Source organism: Triturus cristatus, chromosome 7 (genome assembly GCF_964204655.1).
Source record: "Triturus cristatus chromosome 7, aTriCri1.1, whole genome shotgun sequence".
NCBI classification, from domain to species: Eukaryota; Metazoa; Chordata; class Amphibia; order Caudata; family Salamandridae; genus Triturus; species Triturus cristatus.
The window spans coordinates 123,244,827-123,270,169 of record NC_140590.1 but is presented as its reverse complement, the minus strand read 5'-3'; the positions used below and the strand labels follow the sequence as shown (position 1 = coordinate 123,270,169).

The 25,343-nt window shown below is 45.6% G+C and overlaps 1 protein-coding gene across 7 annotated transcripts in view; it reads left to right on the top strand.

The window, feature by feature from the left end:
* The window catches only part of LOC146809005 (sialic acid-binding Ig-like lectin 13), a 550,981-nt gene that overhangs the window by 136,903 nt on the left and 388,735 nt on the right, over positions 1 to 25,343 (top strand). For all 7 annotated transcript variants that reach the window (XM_085615789.1, XM_085615786.1, XM_085615790.1 and 4 more), the window contains exon 3: positions 562 to 951. In XM_085615789.1, the coding sequence (XP_085471915.1) occupies positions 562 to 951 (390 nt within the window). The remainder of the gene's footprint in view (positions 1 to 561; positions 952 to 25,343) is intronic.

Sequence of the window (25,343 nt, the reverse complement as noted above, 5' to 3'; positions counted from 1 at the left end):
TTGCTAATATAGCGATAAAATTATCGCCGCTTTTCGGCCGAAAACGGCCGCAAAAGCGGCGATACATTTTTTATCGCCAGCTTGTAAATATGCCCCAGTATTCTGTACAGGAAGGGTGCTCTTCTGGTATAAAACCTACAGTTGACATCACACGCATATCCTTGCATGCCTGAAGTGTGTAGTAGATATAGCACTGTCCTGTTCTCTCCCCTTTACTTCACCTAGCACCGGAATTCAGTTGCTGCTCTGCACTGTGTGAATTTCACAAATATGTCCCTTCATTTGCAGGAAAACACTGCCACTAAAAGCTGGTTTGTGCAGGATTCCGTCTGAGCAAAAACAAACTGATCAGCCTTTATTGAGTTTTTATTTATATATATTTACATTTTGTATCTTTTTACTGTAAAATCATAGTGATCATTGCTCAAACTTGTCTCACTTTCCTCTATCCTTCTCATGGGGAGGGGGCTGCACTCTCTGATTTCTGGCTTCCTCTCTACTCTTCTGTTCCCATATATCATATTGTTATAAACCTCTGACCCGCTGCTCTTCTCTCCGCAGGAGTCCTCTGTGCCCACAACTATTATAGCGTGTCCGCGCCCTGGCACGTCACGGCGCAGGAAGGCCTGTGCGTCCTCATTCCCTGCCAGTTCACCTATGCGGAGACTTGGTGGGCTGGGACTGGGAGTCCCCGCGGATACTGGTTTTTTGAAGGTACCAAGATAAAGGGCCCGGCCGTGGCTTCTTCCAACGATGAGAATAAAATTATCTATGCGGACACCAGAGGCCGCTTCCGATTGGTGGGAGATCTGGCGAAAAGGGACTGTTCCCTGAGCATCAATGATGTCAGGAGATCGGACGCCCGAAACTACTACTTCCGATACGAACACAGTGAATCCTCATCAATTAAATATTCTTATGAATATTTTCCAGTGCAACTTACGGTTGTAGGTGAGTGACATCTGACGGTCACACTGGTTCTAAATTGAGTTTACTGTGGGTGCCGGGCATACATCAACACTTGACACATATTAAGGACAACTGTCAGGAAGATAACAGGTCAAAAATATTGACTGCTCTTTTCGTGGCTAGTGTAAGTCGCACAGAGAAAGATACTGCTGCCAATAAAGGGCTGTTGGTACTAGGTCAATACATTAAGATTACCTCATAGGGGCAGAGGTGAAGCGCAAAATACTTGTAGAATAAAAGCACGATAAATGTATCACCGCACAGTGGGGCATATCAACAACAACCAGCGATAATTATCTCTAAGCGCACTTAGCGCTAGGATAATTATCGCCGGCTAGCGTGAATTTTTATCGCTGAGATAGCATGCTATTAGCAACGCTTATCTCAATAGCAATAAAAATCCTCACGCTAACAGGCTAACGTGAGATTATCTCTGGAAACCCAGCGATAATCTCACGTTACCTTGTTGATAGGGACAGGCAAACTTAGCCATGATATCCTCCTTCCATAGGATATCATGGCTAAGTCAGAAAAATACCAGACGTAAAAAAGCAGCGTTAACCGCGGTTAGCGCTGCTTTTTTTGTCTCTAACAGGGTTAGCGACATTCTTGATAATAGGAGAAATGTAGCTTAGTGACATTTCTCCTATTATTTTACTCTGGAATGCCCCCTTTGCATCTCATTAGAGATGCAAGGGGAAGCGTAGAGTAAAAGGGTGCTAACATGCAAATTTGCATGTTAGCACCCTGTTGTTGATAGGGCGCTAGTTTTATCTCTCCTTTTTTGGCTTTTAAAGCCAAAAAAGCAGAGATAAAGCCCTTGTTGATATGCCCCACTGAAAGTAACATGGGGGCATATTATCAAGCCAGGCGATAAAATTATTGCCGCTTTAGCGGCAGAAATCTGCCGCTAAAACGGCGATAATGGGCTTGATAATATGCTCTATGGAATTCCAATTGAAGCCCATGTTAGAAGTTCTTCACATTTAACATGGGCTTCAATTGGAATTCCATAGAGCATATTATCAAGCCCATTATCGCCGTTTTAGCAAAACTGCCGCTAAAGCGGCGATGATTTTATCGCCTGGCTTGATAATATGTCCCAAAGTGTTTCTACATTATACGTTTGGTAACAACACATCTCTCCGCAGCCACTGTGTACATTAACACAACAGCTGGTGCTACTTCTGGTCTTTGAAATACTGAAGTCCACACAAACCACTGCGTACACGTCATCCCACACTTAAGTATTTATTTGTGGTAGTACCCAGAATATTGGAGGGCAGAGTTACTAACAATTTGTTCTAGGTTAATATCACAAAAGTTATGCAAAGTCTTAATTTGGGATTCACTTTCAAGCATTTTTAGGTCGAGCATTCAAGACTTGTTGTCATTTCTTATGTTGGCTTAAAGCCATCCCTCAGCTATTGATTTGTTTGTTGCAGTGTCCTTCAAAAATCCTTGCTTGCCAGTGGTCAGTACTGCCTCTTTGTCCCTCCTTTCTCTCTTCCGTTCCTCCCATGCAGCACGGACTAAGTACTGTCTCATCACACTACTGTTCTTTGTCTGTTCTCTGGGGGCCTACCTTGTTTCTTGGTTTCCTGCTCTGTTTCTGTTTGCCTGTGTTTAGTTTTGGCACCATAGATCATTGCATTTAAATATAGTTTTCTTTCCTCTCACCTCCTCTTAATTCCACAGTTATATTGGGGGTACTTCTTGCGCCATGCCTCTCGCTTCGTTTGTTATATTTTTAAAACTTTTAGCAATTTTCATGTCAAACGTCATTTGGGCTTTTTTTTGTAGGATGTTTGGTTTTGGGCTTTGTTTTAAGGAGGATTAGGCTTGTTTAATGCTTGTTTCATAGCCAATGTGCATCTTAGCTTGCTGCTTGTTGGGCTTTGTTTTAAGGAGCATTGGGCTTGTTTAATGTTTGTGTTACAGCCAATGTGCATCTTAGCTTCGTGATCTTACAAGCGTTGGAAGAAGCATCCCTATGTTTCTTCATATGTGGTTGTGCAGTGTGTGAGGTGACTGCACCATGCGTGTCAATTTGTGTTTGTGTATCTTGTGATATATGGTGCTCATTTTGACACCATCAATGTTTCACATCTATGTCCCGCTACACTGCAAGATATGATAAAGGAAACATCACCATGATCATCATACCTTAGCCCATGGACATACTCCTGATCGTACAGACCAGTAATAAAAAATAAAGGGGCTTGTAAAGCGCATGGTGACGCCATCCCGGCGTGTCCCCGCGCTGTGGAGAAAAGTCAGGGCCAGGAGAGGGAAATTAAAGGGAAAACAGATGGGTTTTCAGAAGTTTTCTGAACAAGGTCTCTGAATCCGCTAGTCTGATACTCATGGGGAGAGAGTTCCATTCTTTGGCAGCCATTACACGAAAAGAACAACCACCCATTCTGGCTTTCTTGACGCGGGGAATTTTAAGCAATCCAGTTCCCCCAGAGCGGAGAGTTCTGTTAGGCTCGTAGGGGATAGCCAGATCAGTCATGTAGGGGGGAGCTTTGTGTGAGATGATCCTGTAGCACATTAGAAGTGCTTTAAATAGGACTCTCTTTTTTATGGGGAGCCAGTGCAGAGTGGCTAGGGCTGGTTTAGAGGCTGATCTTTTTGGGAGTCTAAGGACTAGGCGTGCTGCCGTGTTTTGGAGTACTTGAAGTCTCCTGATGTTTTTTTGTGTTGTTCCGAGCAGAAGCACATTTCCATAGTCTATCCTCGAGGTCACTAGAGCTTGGGTCATAGTGCGCCTGGCTTCAAGAGGGAGGAGGTCTAGGGTACGGTTCAAGGTCTTCATCACCCCGAAGCATTTCCCTACCACTTTGTGCACATGGTTGTCATAGGAGAGTCTGGGATCAACCCAGATCCCCAGGTTCTTAGCTGCTTTGCAGGGAGTGGGTAACGGCCCCAGACATGATGGCCACCACTCCTTGGTCCAGCTCGTATCCCTGCCTCCAATTACCAGAACCTCCGTTTTTGAACCATTTAGCTTCAGGCAGTGCTGGGTCATCCAGCCTGCCAGAGCCTGCATGCAGGTTTTAAAGTTGTCGGCATCAATGGAGGGTGCTTGGGACAGGGAGATGAGGAGTTGGGTATCGTCGGCATATGAGACTAATTCAATGCCGAACGATTCAACCACTTCAGCCAAGGGGGCCATGTAAAGATTGAACAGGGTGGGGCTCAGGGCAGAGCCCTGAGGTACCCCCTGTTCTAAAGCTTATGCTATCAGAGAGGTACATGCCTCTCTGAACCTGGAAGCAGCGGTTGGTGAGAAAGGCTTTTAGCCAGCCCAGTGCTTCCTGGGTGACCCCGGCTTTGTTCAGACACTGCAGCAAGATGGAATGTGCCACAGTGTCGAACGCGGCACTAAGGTCAAGCATAATCAGTGCCATAGTCTGGCCCTCATCAGCGCCTGCCCGTAAGGTTTCGGTCGCTCTCAGAAGGGCGGTTTCAGTGGAGTGTCCTGCCCTAAACCCTGATTGAGAACTGTGGAAGGCATTATTAGACTCTAGATGGGCCATGAGTTGGCTGTTAGCTATTTTTTCGGCCACCTTCGCGAGATAAGGTAGCAACGAGATGGGCCGCAGGTTTTCTAGGATATCCTGACTTATGTTCGATTTTTTCTTTATCGGAAGTACAATGGCTTTCTTCCACTCCGCAGGGAGGGTGGCCGTAGAGAAGGAGACTTGGAGAATGTATCTAAAGTGTTGTTCTAAGACTTTAAGGCTAGCTGCTAGTATCTTGGGAGGGGCAGGATCCCGAGGGGAGCCTGATTTGATGCTTTTACAGATACTATTTAAGGTTGTGGTAGGAGGGACAGAGAAGCAGTTTAGGCATGTCTTAGCATGAGTGATCTCCAAATTCTCAGTAAAGTCAGAGCCCAAGGGCAAATCCTTAGAGAAGTTTGCGTAGATGTTGGTAATTTTACTGGCAAAGTATTTAGCAATATTATTGCACGTTTCAACAGAGTCATTCTGGGCATTGCTCTCATTAGTTACCACCGAAATTTCTTTGAAAATTTTGAAAAGCTCCTTTGAGGAGTTCTCAGCCTCTCCAATGCGGGTCTTATAATGAAGTGCTTTAGCGGAACGGATAAGTTTATAGTAACTCGCTTGCGCTTTTTTATATTGGTTTTTGGCTGTGGGGCAAAATTTAATGCGCCATTCACGTTCCAGTTTTTTGCATGCAGATTTTGCAACCTGAAGTTCTGAAGTAAACCACGGGGAGGGTTTCCTCATCTTCTTGTTAATTACTGACCTACGGATGGGAGCGGTATTGTCTAGGGCAGTTAGGACACAGTTCTTAAGGCATTTATAGGCGGTCTCACAGTCGGACCCTCCAGGAGGTCCTGCCGCTTCAAGATTGTCGATAAAAGTGTCTAAGTTAAAGTTTTTCCACTTTCGACATTGGTAAATCTGCATGCTATCGCTCCTTGTTTCAAACTCGGACACCCATATTTGTAAGGGAATGACAAAGTGGTCAGACCAGGGAACGGGTATTGGAGGAAGCGCTTCTACTCCATTCCAGTTGCCAAATATGGGGTCGAGCAGGTGACCTTGTCTGTGAGTAGGGTCCTGGTTTTTAAGAGCTAGCTGCAGGGAAAGTAATTCATCTTTTATACAGGAGGCATCCTTGTCTTGGACATCATCAAAATGAATGTTCATGTCGCCAAGCACCAAGAGTCTGGATTTCCTCAAGGCGAGATGTGCTGTCGCCTCTACTAGGCTAGCTGTAAAATCAAACAGTCTGCCTGGGGGTCTGTATATAAGAATACCTGATAGGGAGTGTTGGGGCCCCAGTGTGATAGTGAATGAAGCAGCTTCGCAGTGGTCAATTGTCAGGGGGGATAGGGAGCATTCCAGTGGGGCTCTAACAGCGATAGCTATTCCTCCACCCCTACCGTCTTGCCTGTCAAGCCTAGCGAGAGAATATCCAGGAGGCAACGCCTCTATGATGTCTGGCTCAGAATGTTGGCCAAGCCAGGTTTCAGTTAACAGCAAAATATCAAGTGCTTCATCCTCGAGTAGATTATAAACTTGGATGCAGTGTTTACTGAGAGATCTACAGTTAAGCAGTGCGGCTTTTATCAGTTTTTTAGGGGGGTCTATTATGGAGCCAGTTTCAGGAGTAAAAGGGCACATAGAACAGTTGTGTAATGATAGAACCTTCATAGAGTGTAGACATGGTAGTGTTATAGCAGGACGGAGATTCAACAAGGTTTGTTTATCATACCGTATGTGGAGGGGATTTGGTAGGCCAGGGTGTATGGCCCCGCACCCCGTCCGGCCGCGGACGGGCGCAGACGGGCTTGACTTTGGCTCGACTTCGGCGCGCTTCCGGCACGCCCGCTGCACGCGTCCGCTGCGCGGTCGCTGGCCAACACACATTTATAGGCAGTAGGGGCAACTAGAACGCTGACCTGGCCGCCCGAGCCCGGAAGTGCTGGCTCCTCCTCACCCTCCGCAAACAAACGCCCAGAAATGGACGCGGCGGACCGGGGCGGGAGTCGGCAAGGAAGTGAGTGACAGGAAATTAAGTGAGCACACAAAAACTTTTAAAATTTAGCCTAACTCGCTAAAATTCAAATACCACGCTATGGATCAGCGCTAACAGTGTGACACATGAAATAAACACAGCACGAGCGGATAGAGCCTGCCACTGCCACCGGCAAGACTCTTCTCCACAGCGCGACTGCGTGAGGCTGCAGATTAAATACACATCGCCTATAGCGCAACTAGAACGCTGACCTGGCCACCCGAGCCTGGAAGTGCTGGCTCCTCCTCACCCTCCGCAAACAAACGCCCAGAAATGGACGCGGCGGACCGGGGCGGGAGTAGGCAAGGAAGTGAGTGACAGGAAATTAAGTGAGCACACAAAAACTTTTAAAATTTAGCCTAACTCGCTAAAATTAAAATACCACGCTATGGATCAGCGCTAACAGTGTGACACATGAAATAAACACAGCACGAGCGGATAGAGCCTGCCACTGCCACCGGCAAGACTCTTCTCCACAGCGCGACTGCGTGAGGCTGCAGATTAAATACACATCGCCTACAGCGCAACTAGAACGCTGACCTGGCCGCCCGAGCCCGGAAGTGCTGGCTCCTCCTCACCCTCCGCAAACAAACGCCCAGAAATGGACGCGGCGGACCGGGGCGGGAGTCGGCAAGGAAGTGAGTGACAGGAAATTAAGTGAGCACACAAAAACTTTTAAAATTTAGCCTAACTCGCTAAAATTAAAATACCACGCTATGGATCAGCGCTAACAGTGTGACACATGAAATAAACACAGCACGAGCGGATAGAGCCTGCCACTGCCACCGGCAAGACTCTTCTCCACAGCGCGACTGCGTGAGGCTGCAGATTAAATACACATCGCCTACAGCGCAACTAGAACGCTGACCTGGCAGCCCGAGCCCGGAAGTGCTGGCTCCTGCTCACCCTCCGCAAACAAACGCCCAGAAATGGACGCGGCGGACCGGGGCGGGAGTCGGCAAGGAAGTGAGTGACAGGAAATTAAGTGAGCACACAAAAACTTTTAAAATTTAGCCTAACTCGCTAAAATTAAAATACCACGCTATGGATCAGCGCTAACAGTGTGACACATGAAATAAACACAGCACGAGCGGATAGAGCCTGCCACTGCCACCGGCAAGACTCTTCTCCACAGCGCGACTGCGTGAGGCTGCAGATTAAATACACATCGCCTACAGCGCAACTAGAACGCTGACCTGGCCGCCCGAGCCCGGAAGTGCTGGCTCCTCCTCACCCTCCGCAAACAAACGCCCAGAAATGGACGCGGCGGACCGGGGCGGGAGTCGGCAAGGAAGTGAGTGACAGGAAATTAAGTGAGCACACAAAAACTTTTAAAATTTAGCCTAACTCGCTAAAATTAAAATACCACGCTATGGATCAGCGCTAACAGTGTGACACATGAAATAAACACAGCACGAGCGGATAGAGCCTGCCACTGCCACCGGCAAGACTCTTCTCTTCTCAGTCCTCTCCAATATGGCCAACAGAGTCACATTGTATAGCAGACCTCTATCAGAGAGGAGGAAGGAGGAGCCTGTGGTTCCGGTCGTTGTTGAAACTGGATTACAAGAAGAAACTGTGCCTCGAGCGCGCTGGTGAACTCCAAGAATGCCTGGCATATTAATACGCCCACAGGACTTTCTGCTAAGTTTGTAGAAGGTGAGTCAACCATCCCCATATGTGCAAATGAATATGGGCAGACTGTTGAGTGCATGGCCGCTCACTCGCCAGAGCGCACAGAAACCCAGTGGACGACCACATGGTGCTTTTTTTTATTCTTTCGGACCGGTTTCTTTGCATGTGACTTTTGACTGAGTTGAATTTAGTGGCTGCAGTCTGCAACTTATTACTGTCCAAAGCGATTCCCGTTTCCCTTATCTTGTACTTGAAGCTAACACTTTCTAGCGATACTGTTCAATCACGACTTCATTTTCAATACAGATACAATCGGTAACACAAAAGTAGTGTTTAAAAGTGATTAATAGATATTTTAACAGGGAATGGAGACGCTGACCCAGAATAAAAATACTTGTCCTGTCTGTGTTTACGTTTGTGATTCGATATACAGTTCTGTTTTTGTGTAACCCTTTGTGTTGGTATCTGTCGTTCTCATCTGAAAGCTGGATACTGTTGTCTTGGATTTTGACACATTGTCACTTTAAGCATATTTGATACCTTTTTCCGTTAAAAAAACCAAAAGAAGCAGTTCATCTGAAATTTAAAAAGAAAAACGTTGTACTAGTTCTCGGTTCAATTTGCTTTATTTCCTTGTTCTGTTTAGTACATTCATTTACAATGTGTTTTGTTGAACCGTTGCATGGTGCACAGAACAATTCCATCAGTTGATTTGGTTTTCAGTAAATTTGTTTTCTAGGTCCCACCTAGCGTTGCAGCACGAATGTGCTGCCATCGCTTTGCAAGGCATGCAGTATACACTATAGTGTGGAAGCTTCGTGGAAGCTTCGCCCACTCTCTGGCCCATCTTCTTCATTGGCTTAAGTTATAAATGCTGTCTTCCGATTGGTTTTAAACTTGTTAGTCCCTCCCCATGACAGCCATGTCAGTCATTTGTATCCTTCCATGGCTACTGGCCCCTTCACTGCACAGACTACTTTCTTCCAATGCCCCCCTCTCCCCTCCTGTAGTCTGATGCACTCTCATCACCCGCCCCCTCGTGCCTCGTCGCTCGGGAACTAGTAACCACGCGCACGCAATCCTTGCCTTTCAATTTCCAGGCAGTGCGTGTCTTCGGCATTGCTGTGTTATAGCATGCACTTTACAGGGCCCCGGGGGCACAAGCAGGGACCAACTACAGTGCTCCTGTACTAGCACGCAGTCTACGTTCCCCCGGGGCACACGCAGTCATCTACTTCTGCGTGCCATTCTTGTTAAAACTGAAGTGGGAAAAAGCGAGGTCAGCAAACGTGGATACCAGTAAGGTTTATAAGGTAGGTTAAGAAGTCACAGACATGTATTGCCGCCTTGACACCACCGCCGGTGCAAAAGGAAGTCGATGCTCTGGCCAAACACTCCCGATGAACACGCAGTGCAGATCACGTGCTGGTTTGGCAGAGTGTTTGAATGTAATAGTGTGCAAAGTGTATTCAGTAATGGCAGATCAGGAGCGTTGCGCCAACCTGGTGGCTCATTGCTGCGCTGACTGCAGCAATGAGAATTCATTATTAGCCCAGATTCTGTGGCTGGCCGGGGATACCCACTGCATTCATGTGACATGGTGAGGTAACGTGATTGCAAAAAATACTCTGTCCGTAACTCTCGCTGAGTGCGCAGCAGGGCAAGCAGCAGTTTTGTTTCTTTAGTTGTATTACTTTGCAGCTGCCCGCCACGCTGCAATCATTATTTTAGTGCCATCGGCCACACACTGGCGTTCACTAGAGGGATCCGTCACAAGAGGCAGCAGGAGCAGATGATTAATAGAAAAGATCCGGGGCAGCTGAGATGTTAGCATGCCACCGCTCACTCCACGCAGGCTTGCCTCGGCCTGTAAAGCTCATCCGACCCCTCCAGTTTTACCTGCTGCTGACCAGCCGTTGTGAGCCTGCTGCCGCCCTATTGCAGAGATTACTGCTCGCCACTTTCAACCCGCTGCGTGCTCTGTTTGTGCAGAGTGCTTAGTGTGGTATATTCATGCCAGATTCCAATGCCTTTATTTATCTCAGTGTTCGGTTTGGACCAGTTTTGGATGGATGACAGTACATCATGAGTATACCCTTTGCCTTACTTTCATATATTTTATATATCTAACCACATGCGCTCAAATATATGCTGATATGACACTGAATGGTGATATTTACTCTGTTTTTTGTTGTTGTACAAACTACAGAAGAAAGCTAACGGTGAAACTAATAGGGAACGTAGATGATTATACACAGTATACAGTAATTACTAATGTTTTATTCATGTGTGAAACATTGGCATGACGTGCATATTGGGACATGGTTTTATCCCGCGTATTAGGGGTCAACCAACTCGGGTCGGGCTGCTGCCTGCAGCTGAGAGCATGTACCAACCTGCCTCAAATCGAAGTAAGTGAAACATTAAACTTCACTTTTAACCTCTGAAGTCTTAAAACTATCAGTGCTCTTAATAAAATTGATGTCCCTTTGCTCATTTGATTGGCCAGATTTATAGTGGTCGAGCAGTCAGGAAAGCAATTACAGGTAAAGCTTGTTATTTTACGTTTGCCAGAGTAGAAGAAATTAAACAGGAACACCTGCTCAACATTTCGGTAGTGGAGTCTGCGCCTCGAATACATTCAGTACCCCAGCGAATGATGATGTGTGGTTTCAAGTGATGAGACCCAATCTGGAAAACAGTCCTCCTTTTCTCTGCCCCCCCATATAGCAGTCATTATGTTATTCTCTGCACTTGAGGTGAGCAAGTGGCACGCACACTGTGCCAGTTTTGCAACAGATATTCTGACCCTACTACAATTACTGACTTTGCTAACATTTACAAAAATGTTCTTTTATTTGCAGTGCCGCAGTGCGCATTGTCAATGAGAGTTGGGCAAATCTGAGCCCTCGTTTTGCTTAACAGTATGATCAGTTTAGAAGGGCACAAGGTGCTTCAGTGTCTGTATATTCTAGCAGTTTTAACCCCTTCAGTGCCCCGCCCTTTCCCCTTCCTGTGCCGGGCCTTTCATTAGCGGGCGGGGTCCATGACGAGATAGTCTCGTCATGGGCACAGCGCAACCGTGCTCCATGACGAGACTATCGGGCATAGAAGAGGTTAACATCTTCTTAGCGAGTCTTATTGCTCAAATTGGTGTAATTGCTGATATTTATAGGTTTTCCTGGTCTTCATTGCTTGATTTTGCTTGCGAGAAAGTGTCACTCATAGTCATTGAAATCTCACTCATATTTACACTGGAATTATGAAACTGTCACACATAGCAATCATAAACCTTAGCAAGGCTTTAGGTGGGATGGAAAAACTGGGGGGTCTCGCAAAAGGGCATTGCCAATGTAATTAAGGGTGTGGCTTAAAAGCACCTAAACTGAAAATCTATGCTTAGCTTAGGCAACATCTCCTCTGCACTTTATTTACTCTCCCCATGGGTGTACAATTTTACTTTATATTAGCCACTAAACTACCCCATGGTGTAGAATTTTAGAGGGGACTGCATCTCTTTATTTGTCAGAGCGCTTACACAGTGATACATTTATAGCCATGGAGATCTGCATTGCACTAATGTGCGATATTATGCTGCATCACTAAATACTTATAAGGTCCCAAATGCGAGACCGATTGCATTGCAAATGCTTGTTAATAGATTGGAGGGCGCAACAAACCCTGTTAGCTTCTTGCTGTTGTAAGGCTGTGGAATTAGGATTAGGCCCTCTGAACACAGCAGAGATATTAACCTTTGTTCTTAAAATCAGAAATACCCTGCTGGCTCAATTTGAAACTGACTGAATATTTTAAGTGTCCAGGACGTTTTTGATGTGCTTATTTGGCTTTTCATGACATGACAAATATTGGATGTGTGGTGTTCAAAATGTCGCAAATGTAACATTTATTGTATTGGATACTATCAAAGCTGGATGGTAAGTGTGCTGCTAATATTTTTCATGCTATGTCTTCTCAGAAGCTGCCAGTATGCTAATTCAAGCTGTGGAAACACCAGCTGTTTTGCTTGAGAGATTCTAAGCAAACACACCTGCTAATTTAGCAATTCATAGGCAGCGTCACTTTAACGTGATTTGTCAGTCAAAGACAGACTCCTCTCAAATAAGTGCAACAATCACACACCAATGTAATCACGTTTGGTTTTTATCAGTGTGATGTGGGTAACAAACATTGAAAAAAGCATGGTAGTATCTTTCCACTTGATACTGGGGTTACCTCTTAATAAAGAGCGGGAGCGTCTTTACAGCATGCAGCGTTTCACTTCCTCCTACCATTTTCATCAGGAACCAGGACATTGTTGGTAATGTTGCTTCATAACTTTGGCTAGACATACCCCTGTTAGCTACAGCTCACTTTAACCTCTTCACGTGGGTCTTCAAGGCCATGGTGTAAGCCTGTCCTACTTTGCTAACAAACTTAAATTTTTCTGTCCTACCAGATCTTGCACCCTACCAGCTTACACCCTCTTCAACTGAAAACATTTGCAATCCACAACACCTATTTCAACACCAAACCACAAAATACAACTCAACAAAATAATTACACAAAACACCACATGCATCCAATTCACACCACATAATTCCACATCATGCCACAAAATTCAACAGCACACCACAAAAACTCCGCTGCATACCACTCCACAACACAAAATACAATTCCACATAATTACACTCCATAACACACAATCCCACTCCACATAATTTGATTACTCTCAGTACCACATAATGACTATCTACATACTTCCACAGCACACCATGCCACATAATTCCACTACACAAATCCACTCCACACCACACCACACAATTCCACAACTAAGTCATCAAATCCAACCCACATAAATCCACTGCACACCACATATATACATTCCAGAATACATAGGTAAACACACTGCCATTTACAATGCCAATAGCTCTAAATAAACAAATGCGAGACCTATTGCATTTCCAGTGCTTGTTTTCAGTAGCACGCGATTAATGCACGGTTGCTTTGAGTCAAGGAGTGGGAGGGAGAGGGTGTCTCAAAGGTGGTACAAGGGCCTTCATGTGCATCCACTGAAGGTTTTTGATGCAATTATCATTTGTAGATAGGACTGCACCAAAAACAACCCCTTGTTAAGGCTTAACTTTGGGAAATGGGTTAAATTCTCCAAACCGATTCCAGATCTTCCAGACAAAATCTATGTTTAAAATCATGCACAAACATTTATATTATGGTGCAAGGGTGTGAGTTCTGGTACATGCCAGCCTAAAGTGCAGCTATAGATTGAGAGAGGAAAATTTCTCCATGTCTTAGGAGATATGGCATGGTTTCGCTCTCTCCCTTTCACCCAACCCAGCACAAGAACTTTGATTGCCGGTCTGACTTCCATGAAACATTAGTACATCTGCCCCTGGGTTTAGTAAGAGATTACAGATGTGTGCTATTACCAGGGAGTAAATACTGTCACATATTCCCATATACAAGCTCACAAATAACACTATTTATCTTCCAGAGAAGGCACTGTTTGTCATTCATTCAGACATGGGTCACAGATTTAAAATGGCGGAAAAATCAATTTGACCTTTTTGCCATTAGCACCTGCTAGAAGTTGAGCACAAACTACAAGAGCTTGGTTTTAAACTAGGGAATTACCACGGTTTTATCTAATGCTCCCTATATATGTAAATGTCGAAAATAAGATCCTTAAATGTACAAAAAGGGTGGGAGGAAGTTTGTAAAAATTACTTCAAGGAGTGTGCATTTTTTTGCAGTCTTCATACATTTCTGACAAAGCCTGCACAAGGTGCATAAAGGTGGAGGAGTTGTATGCACACAATGTTATGAGGTTGTATACTGGCTATGGTCATAATTTTGTACATGAGTGTCATTTGGTGTAGGTTTCTCTCATGCAGTGATAAGGCACATCATGTTTCAGCTGGAACTAACTATTATTACTACTACCATGGCAACCACTACTTCTGCTAATACTAATACTACATTAAGTCGCAGCCAAAGAGAACTTGTGAAATACCTCAATGGCCAATAATCACAAAGTAAACTTTGTAGTCTTCTACTACATGATTACAATTTCACAAAAAGCTCTAGGCACTTCCCATTTTTTACATCTTAAATCTAATCAGGTGTAAAAATATTGAGAGCACTCAGAAACCATAGCAGTCTAAAATGACCTCTTTAAGGCAGAGATGTTTTAAGGCATGGGCAAGGTGGCCTCTGGCCCAGGGCCCCAACCTTTCAGGGGGGCCCCTGATAGAGCCAGCTCTGTTCTGCAGATCGGTATGCCCCGAGGGCCTTGAATAATTCTAAAAGGGATTGTTTTAAATGCTGTTTTCCTTTAATTTACTGTTAATGTGGTTGATGCGTACAGATAGTTTGCAGAGAAATGTTGTGTTTATGTTTCATGCAACATCCATAAAAAAAGCTTCTTTTAGATCATAACATGACCTCGCATATGGAGATTATTTGCAGTGATATTAGTGAGCTGCTGCTGTTACAATATTAACAAGCATTGGTAAATACATTAGGTTTTGCCTATGTGAGTCATACTAAGCTGTTTTTTGTTGTAAATTGGAGCTTGCTGAGTAATTGTACAATATAAGTCAAAGAAAGTTTGTTAAAGTGTTATGACTTGTTTATGTACAAAAATGTGATATATTGTGCGGTTACTAGTGATATAGTGTGGCTAAGTAATAGCAAAATGTTGAAAAATAAAACAGGAAATTACTAGAATGAAATGATGTAAATAGCAATATTATGTGTTTAGAGGAGTTCTGACAACGTTTGGGCCCGGTGCCACTGCACATGCTGAACCAATCAAATCATGCCCCTATTGCCTGCAAGATAACTGCATTTGTGAGTGCCTGTTTAGTAGTAAAATATAGTAATTGTTTTTTTAGGAGTTATGACAACTTTTGGCCCTGGTGCCACTACACCATTCAAATCATGACCCCTTTGCCTGTAAAGTAACTGCACTTGTGACTGCCTGTTCAGCAGTAAAATATTGCAATATTTGGTGTTTAGGGAGGTTCCCAGAGCTTTGTGCCCCGAAATCACTGCACCTGCTGCACGATTGAATTCATGGCCCTAGTGCCTGCTAGATAACTGCACTTGTCACTGATAGAAATATTCTACATTTAGTGGGGACCCTAGAGCTTTTTGCCCCAGTGCCTTTGCATCTTTAGAACCATTCTAATAAAGCTCTTTTTAACGGCAAGGTAACTGCAATTGTGTCTGCCTGTATATTAGTAACATATAGCAATATTGGGTGTTTAGAGGAGTTCTGACAACTTTTGGGCTCGGTGCAACTGCACCTCCTGCACCATTCAAATCATGACCCTGTTGTCTGCAAGATAACTGCACTAGTGACTGCCTATTTAATAGTAAAATATAGCAATGTTAGGTGTTTAGTGGGCTTCCTAGAGCTTTTGGTCCTGGTGCCACTGCCTCTACTGCACCATTGAAATCATGACTCAGTTGTCTGCAAGGTAACTGCGCTTCTGACTGCCTGTTTAGTTTTAAATTTGGGCAATAATCTGGGTTTAGTGGGATCCCTAGGGATTTTGGCCCCGGTGCCACTGCACCTGCTGCACCATTCAAATCAAGTCCCTTTTAACTGCCAATTGCATTTGTGCCTGCCTGTTTAAAATTCATATATAGCAATATTATGTGTTTAGAGGAGTTCTGACAACTTTTGGGCCAGTACTACTGTGCCTGCTGCACCATTCAAATCATGACCCTTTTGTCTGAAAGGTAACTGCACTTGTGGCTGTGTGTTTAGTAGCAAAATATAGCATAGCTCTTGTATATTAACTTTATTTTTAACATGCAATGTTTAGTACAATATTTAGAATTAGAGCATAATGACCAAATAAATTAAGTTGAAAAAATCAATCCGATAATGCCTACAAAGTGCAAAGAAAGTTACTGAGACATGAATAGGAAATGCTACAAACAGTCTAATGCTAAAGCATCTGCTTTACACAACTAAGCAATAAAAAAGTATTCCAGCATACTGTTAGAAGCTGTCTGCCTTTTCTGTGGTACTAGATCTTAACTTGACAGTGAATGGGGCTTAAACAGTGTGAACAAGTTTAGTGGAAGTATTGTAAATGCGTGCAGCCAGGGGAAGTTAACAAAAAAAAGTCCCACACAAAAGCGAATGAACATAGTAATTCGGCCTGGGAGCTAATTAGGGCTGCCTTTTAAGATATATTTAGGCAAAAGCTAAAAACCACATATCACTATCCGTGAATATTAGATATATTTACATTCAGACTAAACCAGGGCACAAAACTCAGCTGGTGGAGTTTTGGCAACTCCGCGTTCCGCGTAGAATGTGGAGTTGCTGACATACTCTGCACTCCCATCGGAGTGGAGTTTTTTTTGTGTTGACTTGCCCAAAATGCATGTTTTGTGCACGCAGGAGTGATTTACAGGATGCCTACGATCGCCTATGAGATTTCCAAGCCGTTCACGAGCGCCACAAGATTTTCTAGGCGGTGCATGGCCCCGCGAGTGTTTGCAGTCATCAGCACGTCATTTAAACGTGCTGGTGAAGTTCCAGCTGGGGTTTTGTGACAAACGCGATCCTGAATGCGCAGGATCTACCGCGACTGCAATCTGTAGAAGGTTCTCTCCCTGAGCAGCATCAAAATCTTCTCGAATTGATGATTTGGAATAAAAAAACTCCTCATACAGACATTTGGCTATAGTTTTTTTATGCAAGGAGTCCTTTTTCTTTTTTAACTTTTTTTCAAGAGGAAGGAAGTGCCCCAGAGTCTCCAATTTCCTGTTCCAGTCCAGAAGACTCCTCCCAGTGCTTTGTCCATCTCCTAGTCACATTTCAATTGGATTTGAAGCTGGAAGATCACTCTTTTTGTCTGATGCATAGTATATAATTGGATTTGAGGACTTTGAATTTGAGATTTCGCAAGTTGGAGAACTGGTGTTGTTTGTTTGTTTGGGGTCATGCAGCTGGATTTATTTGTACTTTTCATCTATTTTTTAAATTTATCGTGGGTGTCCTTTAGTTTTATCAGGGTTCTAGTTATTTCTTTGCATAAAGTAAAAATGTTGCACAGTTTACTACATTTTCTGCATGTTTTGAAATCAATTTGCAATATTGCTTTAATACACTGTGTAGGCCGGTAGTCTGCCAATAGGCCTTTCAGCCAGTAGGCCCAGAGCTACCCATGGGTGCATGAAACTACTGTTTCTGTGGCGTCTGTTGAATTTAAACTTCATTTGGGCCATTGATGGCATTGGATTTATTTTGTGGTATTTCACTTTTTTTCATGTGTTTTAAATTAATTGCCTTTGTTGGATGTGTGTGGTTGTGGCAAACCTTTTTAGCCCTGTGGATTTTCGTTTTTGGCATTGTTGCATTAAAGATGTGTTGTTTAGCATGCATCCTTTATCTGGCCAGTGTGTGAGTGTGTTTGCATTGCAATAGTAGGCCAGCAATGCATTTGCCTTTTTACCCCATGTGGCGGGGACCATTTTGTAAAGTCTGTGTCCTTAGGCATGCTTGTGTTCATTGTTTTCCAGGCCTCAAGCTTGTTGTTGTGACCATCTGGCTGCCGACCATTTTATGAAGCCAGTCAGTATGCTTCTGCCATAGGCCTGTATGTCCTCCCTTTCTTTCCCTTGCGTTTTGCTTCTTGTTGTGTTCTAGCCATGTGGCTGGCAGCCATTTTGTGAAGACAGCCAGTGTGCTTTTTCCATAGGACTGTATGTCTTCTCTTTGTTCTCAAATGCCTTCTTCTTGCTTGTTGTTGTTGTTGATGATGACCATATGGCACTGGCTGGCAGCCATTTTGCTTGAATGGATGGTTGATCAATGAGATAATAGCAGCTTAATAAATTAATAATTAGACACTTGACGGTAATTTGTATTTTTCACTTATTTCGATGTTTTCTGTTGTTTATTTTAATTTCTATTTTTTCACTATAATTTGTTTATTTTTCCTATTTGTTTAATTTTTTCTTTTTTTTCTTTTAATTTTTTTATATTTTTCAATTTTTTTTTCTTTTCAGTTTTATAAGTAACATGATTTGGCATTAATGCCATTAACACCATATCTGCTATATGATGTGCACAACAGTATTCATCGTCTAGGGATTGTTCCATTCTCATTTGTCAGCTGCAGCTCCCTGAGTGCCGCATCCCACGTGATGCACAATGCAGAGAAAGCAAACCGTTACATCTGTATTTTGTTGTTGTTCTTCTTTCCTTTCCTATCCTTCCTGGGTGTACTGTACAGTACACCATGAAAGCTTATGTTGGTGTCAAAGTCTCACAAATGGTTACATTGTATTGTTAATTTTTTTAATAACTGAGGTAAGAAGTATGACCACACACTAAATGATATTATATTTGTTAGCACTAGTAATTGAACTACAACAATGCCACGTTTAACTGATGTTCTTCCTGCTTCTTTACTTTTAGGTGCACAAGAGAAGGATACAACCTCAACCATAGTTCTGCCGAGACAGAAGTCCTGCGCACGACTTGACGTGTTGCCTCAGACATTTCTTCAACTTGTGAAGCTAAGTGCCACTGCTAAATGACAGGTTCAAGATGGCCCCAAAGAAGAAAGGTACCAGTACCAAGAAAGTTGCCAGTGAGAAGCAGGCACTTACCACCGCAGATATGTCGCCCAACACCTTTTTTGGGAAACCAAAAATAGTGCCTGCAGCAGCGGTGTCTGGAGAGCAAGCTTAGAGCAGCACCCCCGCATCAGCGGACCCACCCCACCAACCTACGCCCAAGCCCATGTCTGTCTCAGAGGCAGCCAGTCTAATCACGCCAACGAGCAGCGGCGATGAAATTTACTTATCGCAAAGTAGTTCCCAATCAATGCAGGAAACTCAGATAAACGGACAATAACAGCCGCAACCACCAATAGTAGTTCCTCCCGAAGTAGGGGCAGTTCAGGAGATCAAGCTTCCTGCTGAGGAAGAAGTGCAAGCCACTCTTTCAGAAGATCCATTGTCTTCCAGATCCCCAGCAAGAAAAAGGAGGGTTACTCTATCAACTCCTTCTCCAAGCCCCCTTCTGATGATCTAGACACCACTTGGATCCCGCCTCAGTCTGAGAGTGAGACTCGCCACAAGACAAGTCTAGGGAAAAGGAAGGTTCTGTTAAATTCCATATAGGTGCCTTAATATAGCCGCAGGTAACATTGCAACCTTTCACCTATATTCTTTCCTACATTACACACATAATGGTGTACAGGGACTGACCTTTTAAATTTGATACGAAACAGCATTCAGAATTCAGGGTTTCCCTAGTTCAAATCTCATACATTATGCATGAGGTTTCTTGGAAGCACAGCAGGACTATAATATTCTGTATAATATCTCTGTATAAAGTTCAGGCCCAACATCATCCTTAGGCCGACACATAACACAGCAAGGTAGGACCCCTGGGGAGACCTATGGGTGTATATATACATCACATCTTGCTTAGAGGACAGAGGAGACCAAGACTTCCCAGCGGACACATTGACCAGAGACGCTGATGTTCCTACGTGTAGACACTCCAGCTCGCAGTGTTCTAACATCCCTCGCGGGGTGTCCAATTTGAGATTAGGACGGGGTCCCACAGTCTCCCACATCAGGTCATGGGTTTGACTAAATCCTAGAGGGATTCTTGCCTTAACACCTACACACATGCTAGGTACACTTAGGTACATCTAGTTAGGAGGCATTGTAGGAGGATGCACCTTTTTACTGTTATGTATTTTATATATCTGTATGTATTCATGATTACTACAAGATGGTAGAACTATACCATCCACTTACTTTTGTAGCACTTCTAATCATTTATATCTGCTACTGTCTAACTGTTGTTGCAGCTCATCTATTCTACACTAGAATAACAACTATTCAATAAATTCTCATTGAAAACGCCCAGCCTGTTTATTCTGTGTATCTCTTTGAGACATACTAAGTAAGCACGAGTGACTGAGCGAAAAGTAGTATATTGTTTCCATGATCTAGACACCACTTGGATCCCGCCTTCCACGATTCTGAGGGATCAAGGTTGTCATGTTCGATGGTTGCCAGTAACTATTATCTCCTTGGTAAGAGGAGATTCTAGTGGCACTGTGAGCTAACTGGTACACAAAGGCTAACATACTTGGCAGGGGTGAACGGAATCTGTCTGCCACCAATCCCACAGTTTGTTATCCAAACGTGCAGATCCTTTATAGGTCATATAGGAACTACACGACATGGTGCCAATATTAGCAAATATTAAAAGGGAGGCAGCATCAGTGGCAATCCTCCAACGCTTAAGGGAGTTCAGTCCTTTACAACAGGACCGTGAACTACCCAAAATTATTGAAACTGCGTATGCAGAATTAGGCAGAGGCAGTTTGGGTGGGAAAGCATTACAACCACAACTAATGGGCAGTCCTGAAAAGGACACTTCTAAGCATACATCTGCTTCTCCTAAAAAGAAGCAAGATAATAATAAAAAAACAAAACTTAAAGAAAACTGATCTCAATCCAGAGGTAGATCTCCTCCACAGGAGCCCTCTGAAAGGAGGTAAAACCTCAGGAATAGGGATAATATTAGGAAACCTGACAGGTATCAGGATACTGATACACATTCCTCTCGTTCCTTTCAGGGTTCATCAAAAAACTCAGAGAGAGAAGGACGGTCAGACAGACAAGAAGTGTGTACAAAGTCAAGAGACAAGCAAAATGCTCAAAACTATACTTCCATAAAAGAAGATAAGAGAAAGAAAAAAACACAGTTCAAACAGAAGAAGGTTGAAGGTCTAAAGATCAGACATGCCCAGAATTCTGAGGACTCAACTGTTGAACGGGGAATGGGCTCAGACGATGCTAGACAATGCAGCAGAAGTAACAATAGCTCGCCAGAACCTGATGGAATTCCTGGTGACAGCGGACTTGAATGATTATATCATGATGGAAATGCCTGATACAAGGGTGAGTGTCCCGCATAAGTTATATGAAATAGCACTCTAGATGGAGGGGGACAAGCCCAGGAAAGTTAGAGGTCTCTTTTGGGAGAACCTGAAGGTAGGTTAAGACATCCTATTAGCTTAACAAGATTGGCCGTCAGAATTCGTTATGAAGTGCCCTAGGGGAGAAACGATAACTTTACCGACCGTTTCTGACCTCGTTCCTATTCATTTCAGACACACATATGCAAGGGAGTGGGCAGTAGCCCTAGCCACGGCATTATATAAAAACCATGCTGGATGAGGATTCAACCCACCACGTGATTCCATTAAAAATATCTCTGAATGCACAGAGGCAGTATCCAATACAGCAATACGCTAAAAGACAGGTCAGGGAGATCTTAGATCAACTTGAATAACAAGGTGTGATTGAAACATGTACCTCTCCAATGAACATTCCTTTGCTTCCCGTAATGAAACCGGACAACTCATATCGTCTAGTTTTAGATTACAGGCGTTTAAACACTTGCACAAAGACATTTGCATTCCAAAATGCACACATTGCCACATTAATGAATAACATTGTGTGGAAAAAATACAAAACAACACTAGATATCTCAAACAGATTTTTCTACCAAAACATAGCGCCTGAAAGCAGGTATTTAACCGCATTCTCCGCATTAGGCTCACATGGTCAATTTCGTCGACTCCCCCAGGGGTATAAGAATAGCCCACGGTTGTTTTCAGCAAGAGTAACTGAGTTACCTTGTTTGCCTGGACTTCGCCGTGGGCTGTTCCCTGCACCTGTGGCTGTTCCCTGCACCTGTGGTGTTTTTTCGCAGCTCCTCGCCGGACCCGCTCCGCGGGTCCCGCTTCGTGGTGTGGAGAGAGGCGCCTTGAGCATAGAGGGGCTCTGATCTTGGACACCGGACTCTGGGCTTTGGCAGGCGGACCCGCAGGGACTCCAACTCCCAGGAGCCCCTGCGTGAGGTCAACCCACAACACCTGGGTCGCTCTCCCTGACTGCCACGCCCCCGCCCTAGCACTTGAAAGCAGCCCCCTTCCTGATCGACGTGGGATACCTTGTTTGCCTGGACTTCGCCGTGGGCTGTTCCCTGCACCTGTGGTGTTTTTCTTCTGCCGCAGCTCCTCGCCGGACCCGCTCCGCGGGTCCCGCTTCGTGGTGTGGAGAGAGGCGCCTTGAGCATAGAGGGGCTCTGATCTTGGACACCGGACTCTGGGCTTTGGCAGGCAAGTACAGGGCTGCGAGCGGACCCGCAGGGACTCCAACTCCCAGGAGCCCCTGCGTGAGGTCAACCCACAACACCTGGGTCGCTCTCCCTGACTGCCACGCCCCCGCCCTAGCACTTGAAAGCAGCCCCCTTCCTGATCGACGTGGGATACCTTGTTTGCCTGGACTTCGCCGTGGGCTGTTCCCTGCACCTGTGGTGTTTTTCTTCTGCCGCAGCTCCTCGCCGGACCCGCTCCGCGGGTCCCGCTTCGTGGTGTGGAGAGAGGCGCCTTGAGCATAGAGGGGCTCTGATCTTGGACACCGGACTCTGGGCTTTGGCAGGCAAGTACAGGGCTGCGAGCGGACCCGCAGGGACTCCAACTCCCAGGAGCCCCTGCGTGAGGTCAACCCACAACACCTGGGTCGCTCTCCCTGACTGCCACGCCCCCGCCCTAGCACTTGAAAGCAGCCCCCTTCCTGATCGACGTGGGATACCTTGTTTGCCTGGACTTCGCCGTGGGCTGTTCCCTGCACCTGTGGTGTTTTTCTTCTGCCGCAGCTCCTCGCCGGACCCGCTCCGCGGGTCCCGCTTTGTGGTGTGGAGAGAGGCGCCTTGAGCATAGAGGGGCTCTGATCTTGGACACCGGACTCTGGGCTTTGGCAGGCAAGTACAGGGCTGCGAGCGGACCCGCAGGGACTCCAACTCCCAGGAGCCCCTGCGTGAGGTCAACCCACAACACCTGGGTCGCTCTCCCTGACTGCCACGCCCCCGCCCTAGCACTTGAAAGCAGCCCCCTTCCTGATCGACGTGGGATACCTTGTTTGCCTGGACTTCGCCGTGGGCTGTTCCCTGCACCTGTGGTGTTTTTCTTCTGCCGCAGCTCCTCGCCGGACCCGCTCCGCGGGTCCCGCTTCGTGGTGTGGAGAGAGGCGCCTTGAGCATAGAGGGGCTCTGATCTTGGACACCGGACTCTGGGCTTTGGCAGGCAAGTACAGGGCTGTGAGCGGACCCGCAGGGACTCCAACTCCCAGGAGCCCCTGCGTGAGGTCAACCCACAACACCTGGGTCGCTCTCCCTGACTGCCACGCCCCCCGCCCCACCTCCTTCTCTTTTATTTTTGCACTAGGATCCCGCTGCGCGGGAGCGCGCGGGAGGGCGCCGGGAGAAGCCCGGGACAAGGGCGGGGCCGTCTGTGGCCGTCATAGGCCGGAGTAGGCCGGGCTGGGCCTCCCTCTTGGTTCTGCCGTTTGCCATCAAGTCCCTAGCACTACAAGCTGATAAATTGCCACATAGCTATCATCACACTCTAAGATACCATGCCGTCCCCGGTAAAGGAAAGTACCCCCATAAGGCAGGCAGGAACAAAAAATATGACCTTAGAGAATTACTTTCCTCGGGCGGGGGGAGATGGGGACAAGGAGAACACATTAAGCCGGCTCAGAGCTGAGCGGAGACGCTCTATAGATAATTTGAAAGGTAGACCTCTAGGAGACTATCCTCCCACACCTAGCGAAGACTTGACACTAAATGAAGATGTTCCGATCCTGCTTAGGGATGTTACAAAAACGCCCCCAGTGGTACTTATGAGCTCAACCCCAGTGAGTAGCACAAGCCCAAGTAGGGGGACGATTGACTTAATTTCTCAACCGCCCCCAGCATCAAAGTCTAGGAAAGCCAAACCTAAAATAGCTGTAGCACAAGGGGTTTTTGGGCCACCACCAAACAAACGTAGGAGGAAGTCGAGGGGTGCCCAGGCTAAAAACAAACCAAAGATCCCTCATTCTGATTTTGGGAAGTCATCCAAACCCTCCATATCAATTGTGACAACGGTGGCTGACTTACATTCTAAACCCGCTGCACAGGATGGTGTGGCTTCCGTCCTGACTAAAGAGACGGCTAGCAACATTGTTAATGCCCCCCTCTCTGTTGCTCCGCTGGGTAATTTGGAATTCCTGCTTAGGTCACTTTTGTTACCAATTAGTGAAAGCATCAAAAAAGTGGCAATCAGACTAACCATTCTTGAGGCTACACTAAGTAGTATGAAAAATCCGGCCAATTCTCATGAGAGGGCTCCTAAACCTATTGCCACCCCAACAGCTCCAAAAAGTGTTATGCATCTTGCTCCCTCACAGGTTGCAACTGCGGCCGCCCCACCACAAACCCAGAGGAAAACCCCTGCCCCAAATAAGCCACCTAACCCCATAGGACCTATACCCCCTGCAAATGCTGTTCCCCCGGTACAGCCCCCAGATAGTGTTGCACCGACTCCACTAATGAAGCTTCCCCCCAGGCCACGTAGACCCAATTTACCACCAGAGGCGAATGACTTTACAGTAGTCATGGCGGGCGTCCCACCACTAGAGGCAGGTGAAGCCGAGGATTTCTGTGCTCTGAAAAGTAGGGTGATTAAGTGGCTAAATTTGAATAGACCCTTACCCGTACACTTAAGCAATGAGATCATAATGGTCAGAAGGGTGCCTTGGATAGGGAGAACACGCAAATCCATCATAGGGGATTGCATATTGGTGAGCTTCAGGGATGCTGGAACAGTTGCTCACATATGCCAGGGAAAGAATAGATCACAGGTAACAACAATTCAAACACTTCATGTGTCTTTCTTCTTTCCCCCCACCCCAGCCCCTGTACACGTGACCCGTTCATATGACAACTGGGAAAGGGTGGGTCGAAGGGGTGTTCATCATGAGTTCAATCCCAGGCCATTATTTAGCCGCCCAGAGCTACCCTTCCATACATTCAATCGGTTCCACTGCCTGGATGGTCTTGAGGGGGTAGATTGACAAAGAGATAACGGTATATGGGGTATAGGGGGTAGAGGGGTTCCAAATGCTGAGTGGGAGAAGCACAGCCCCGAGGCAAAACAAAAGTCATCAAGTTGCGCCCGGAGTTATGTGCTGGATGAACCTAGGGTTGCAGATATTGCATGTATAGGTGACGCACAGGGACCGGAATTGGGAAAACAAGTGCGAGAATCACCTGGTGG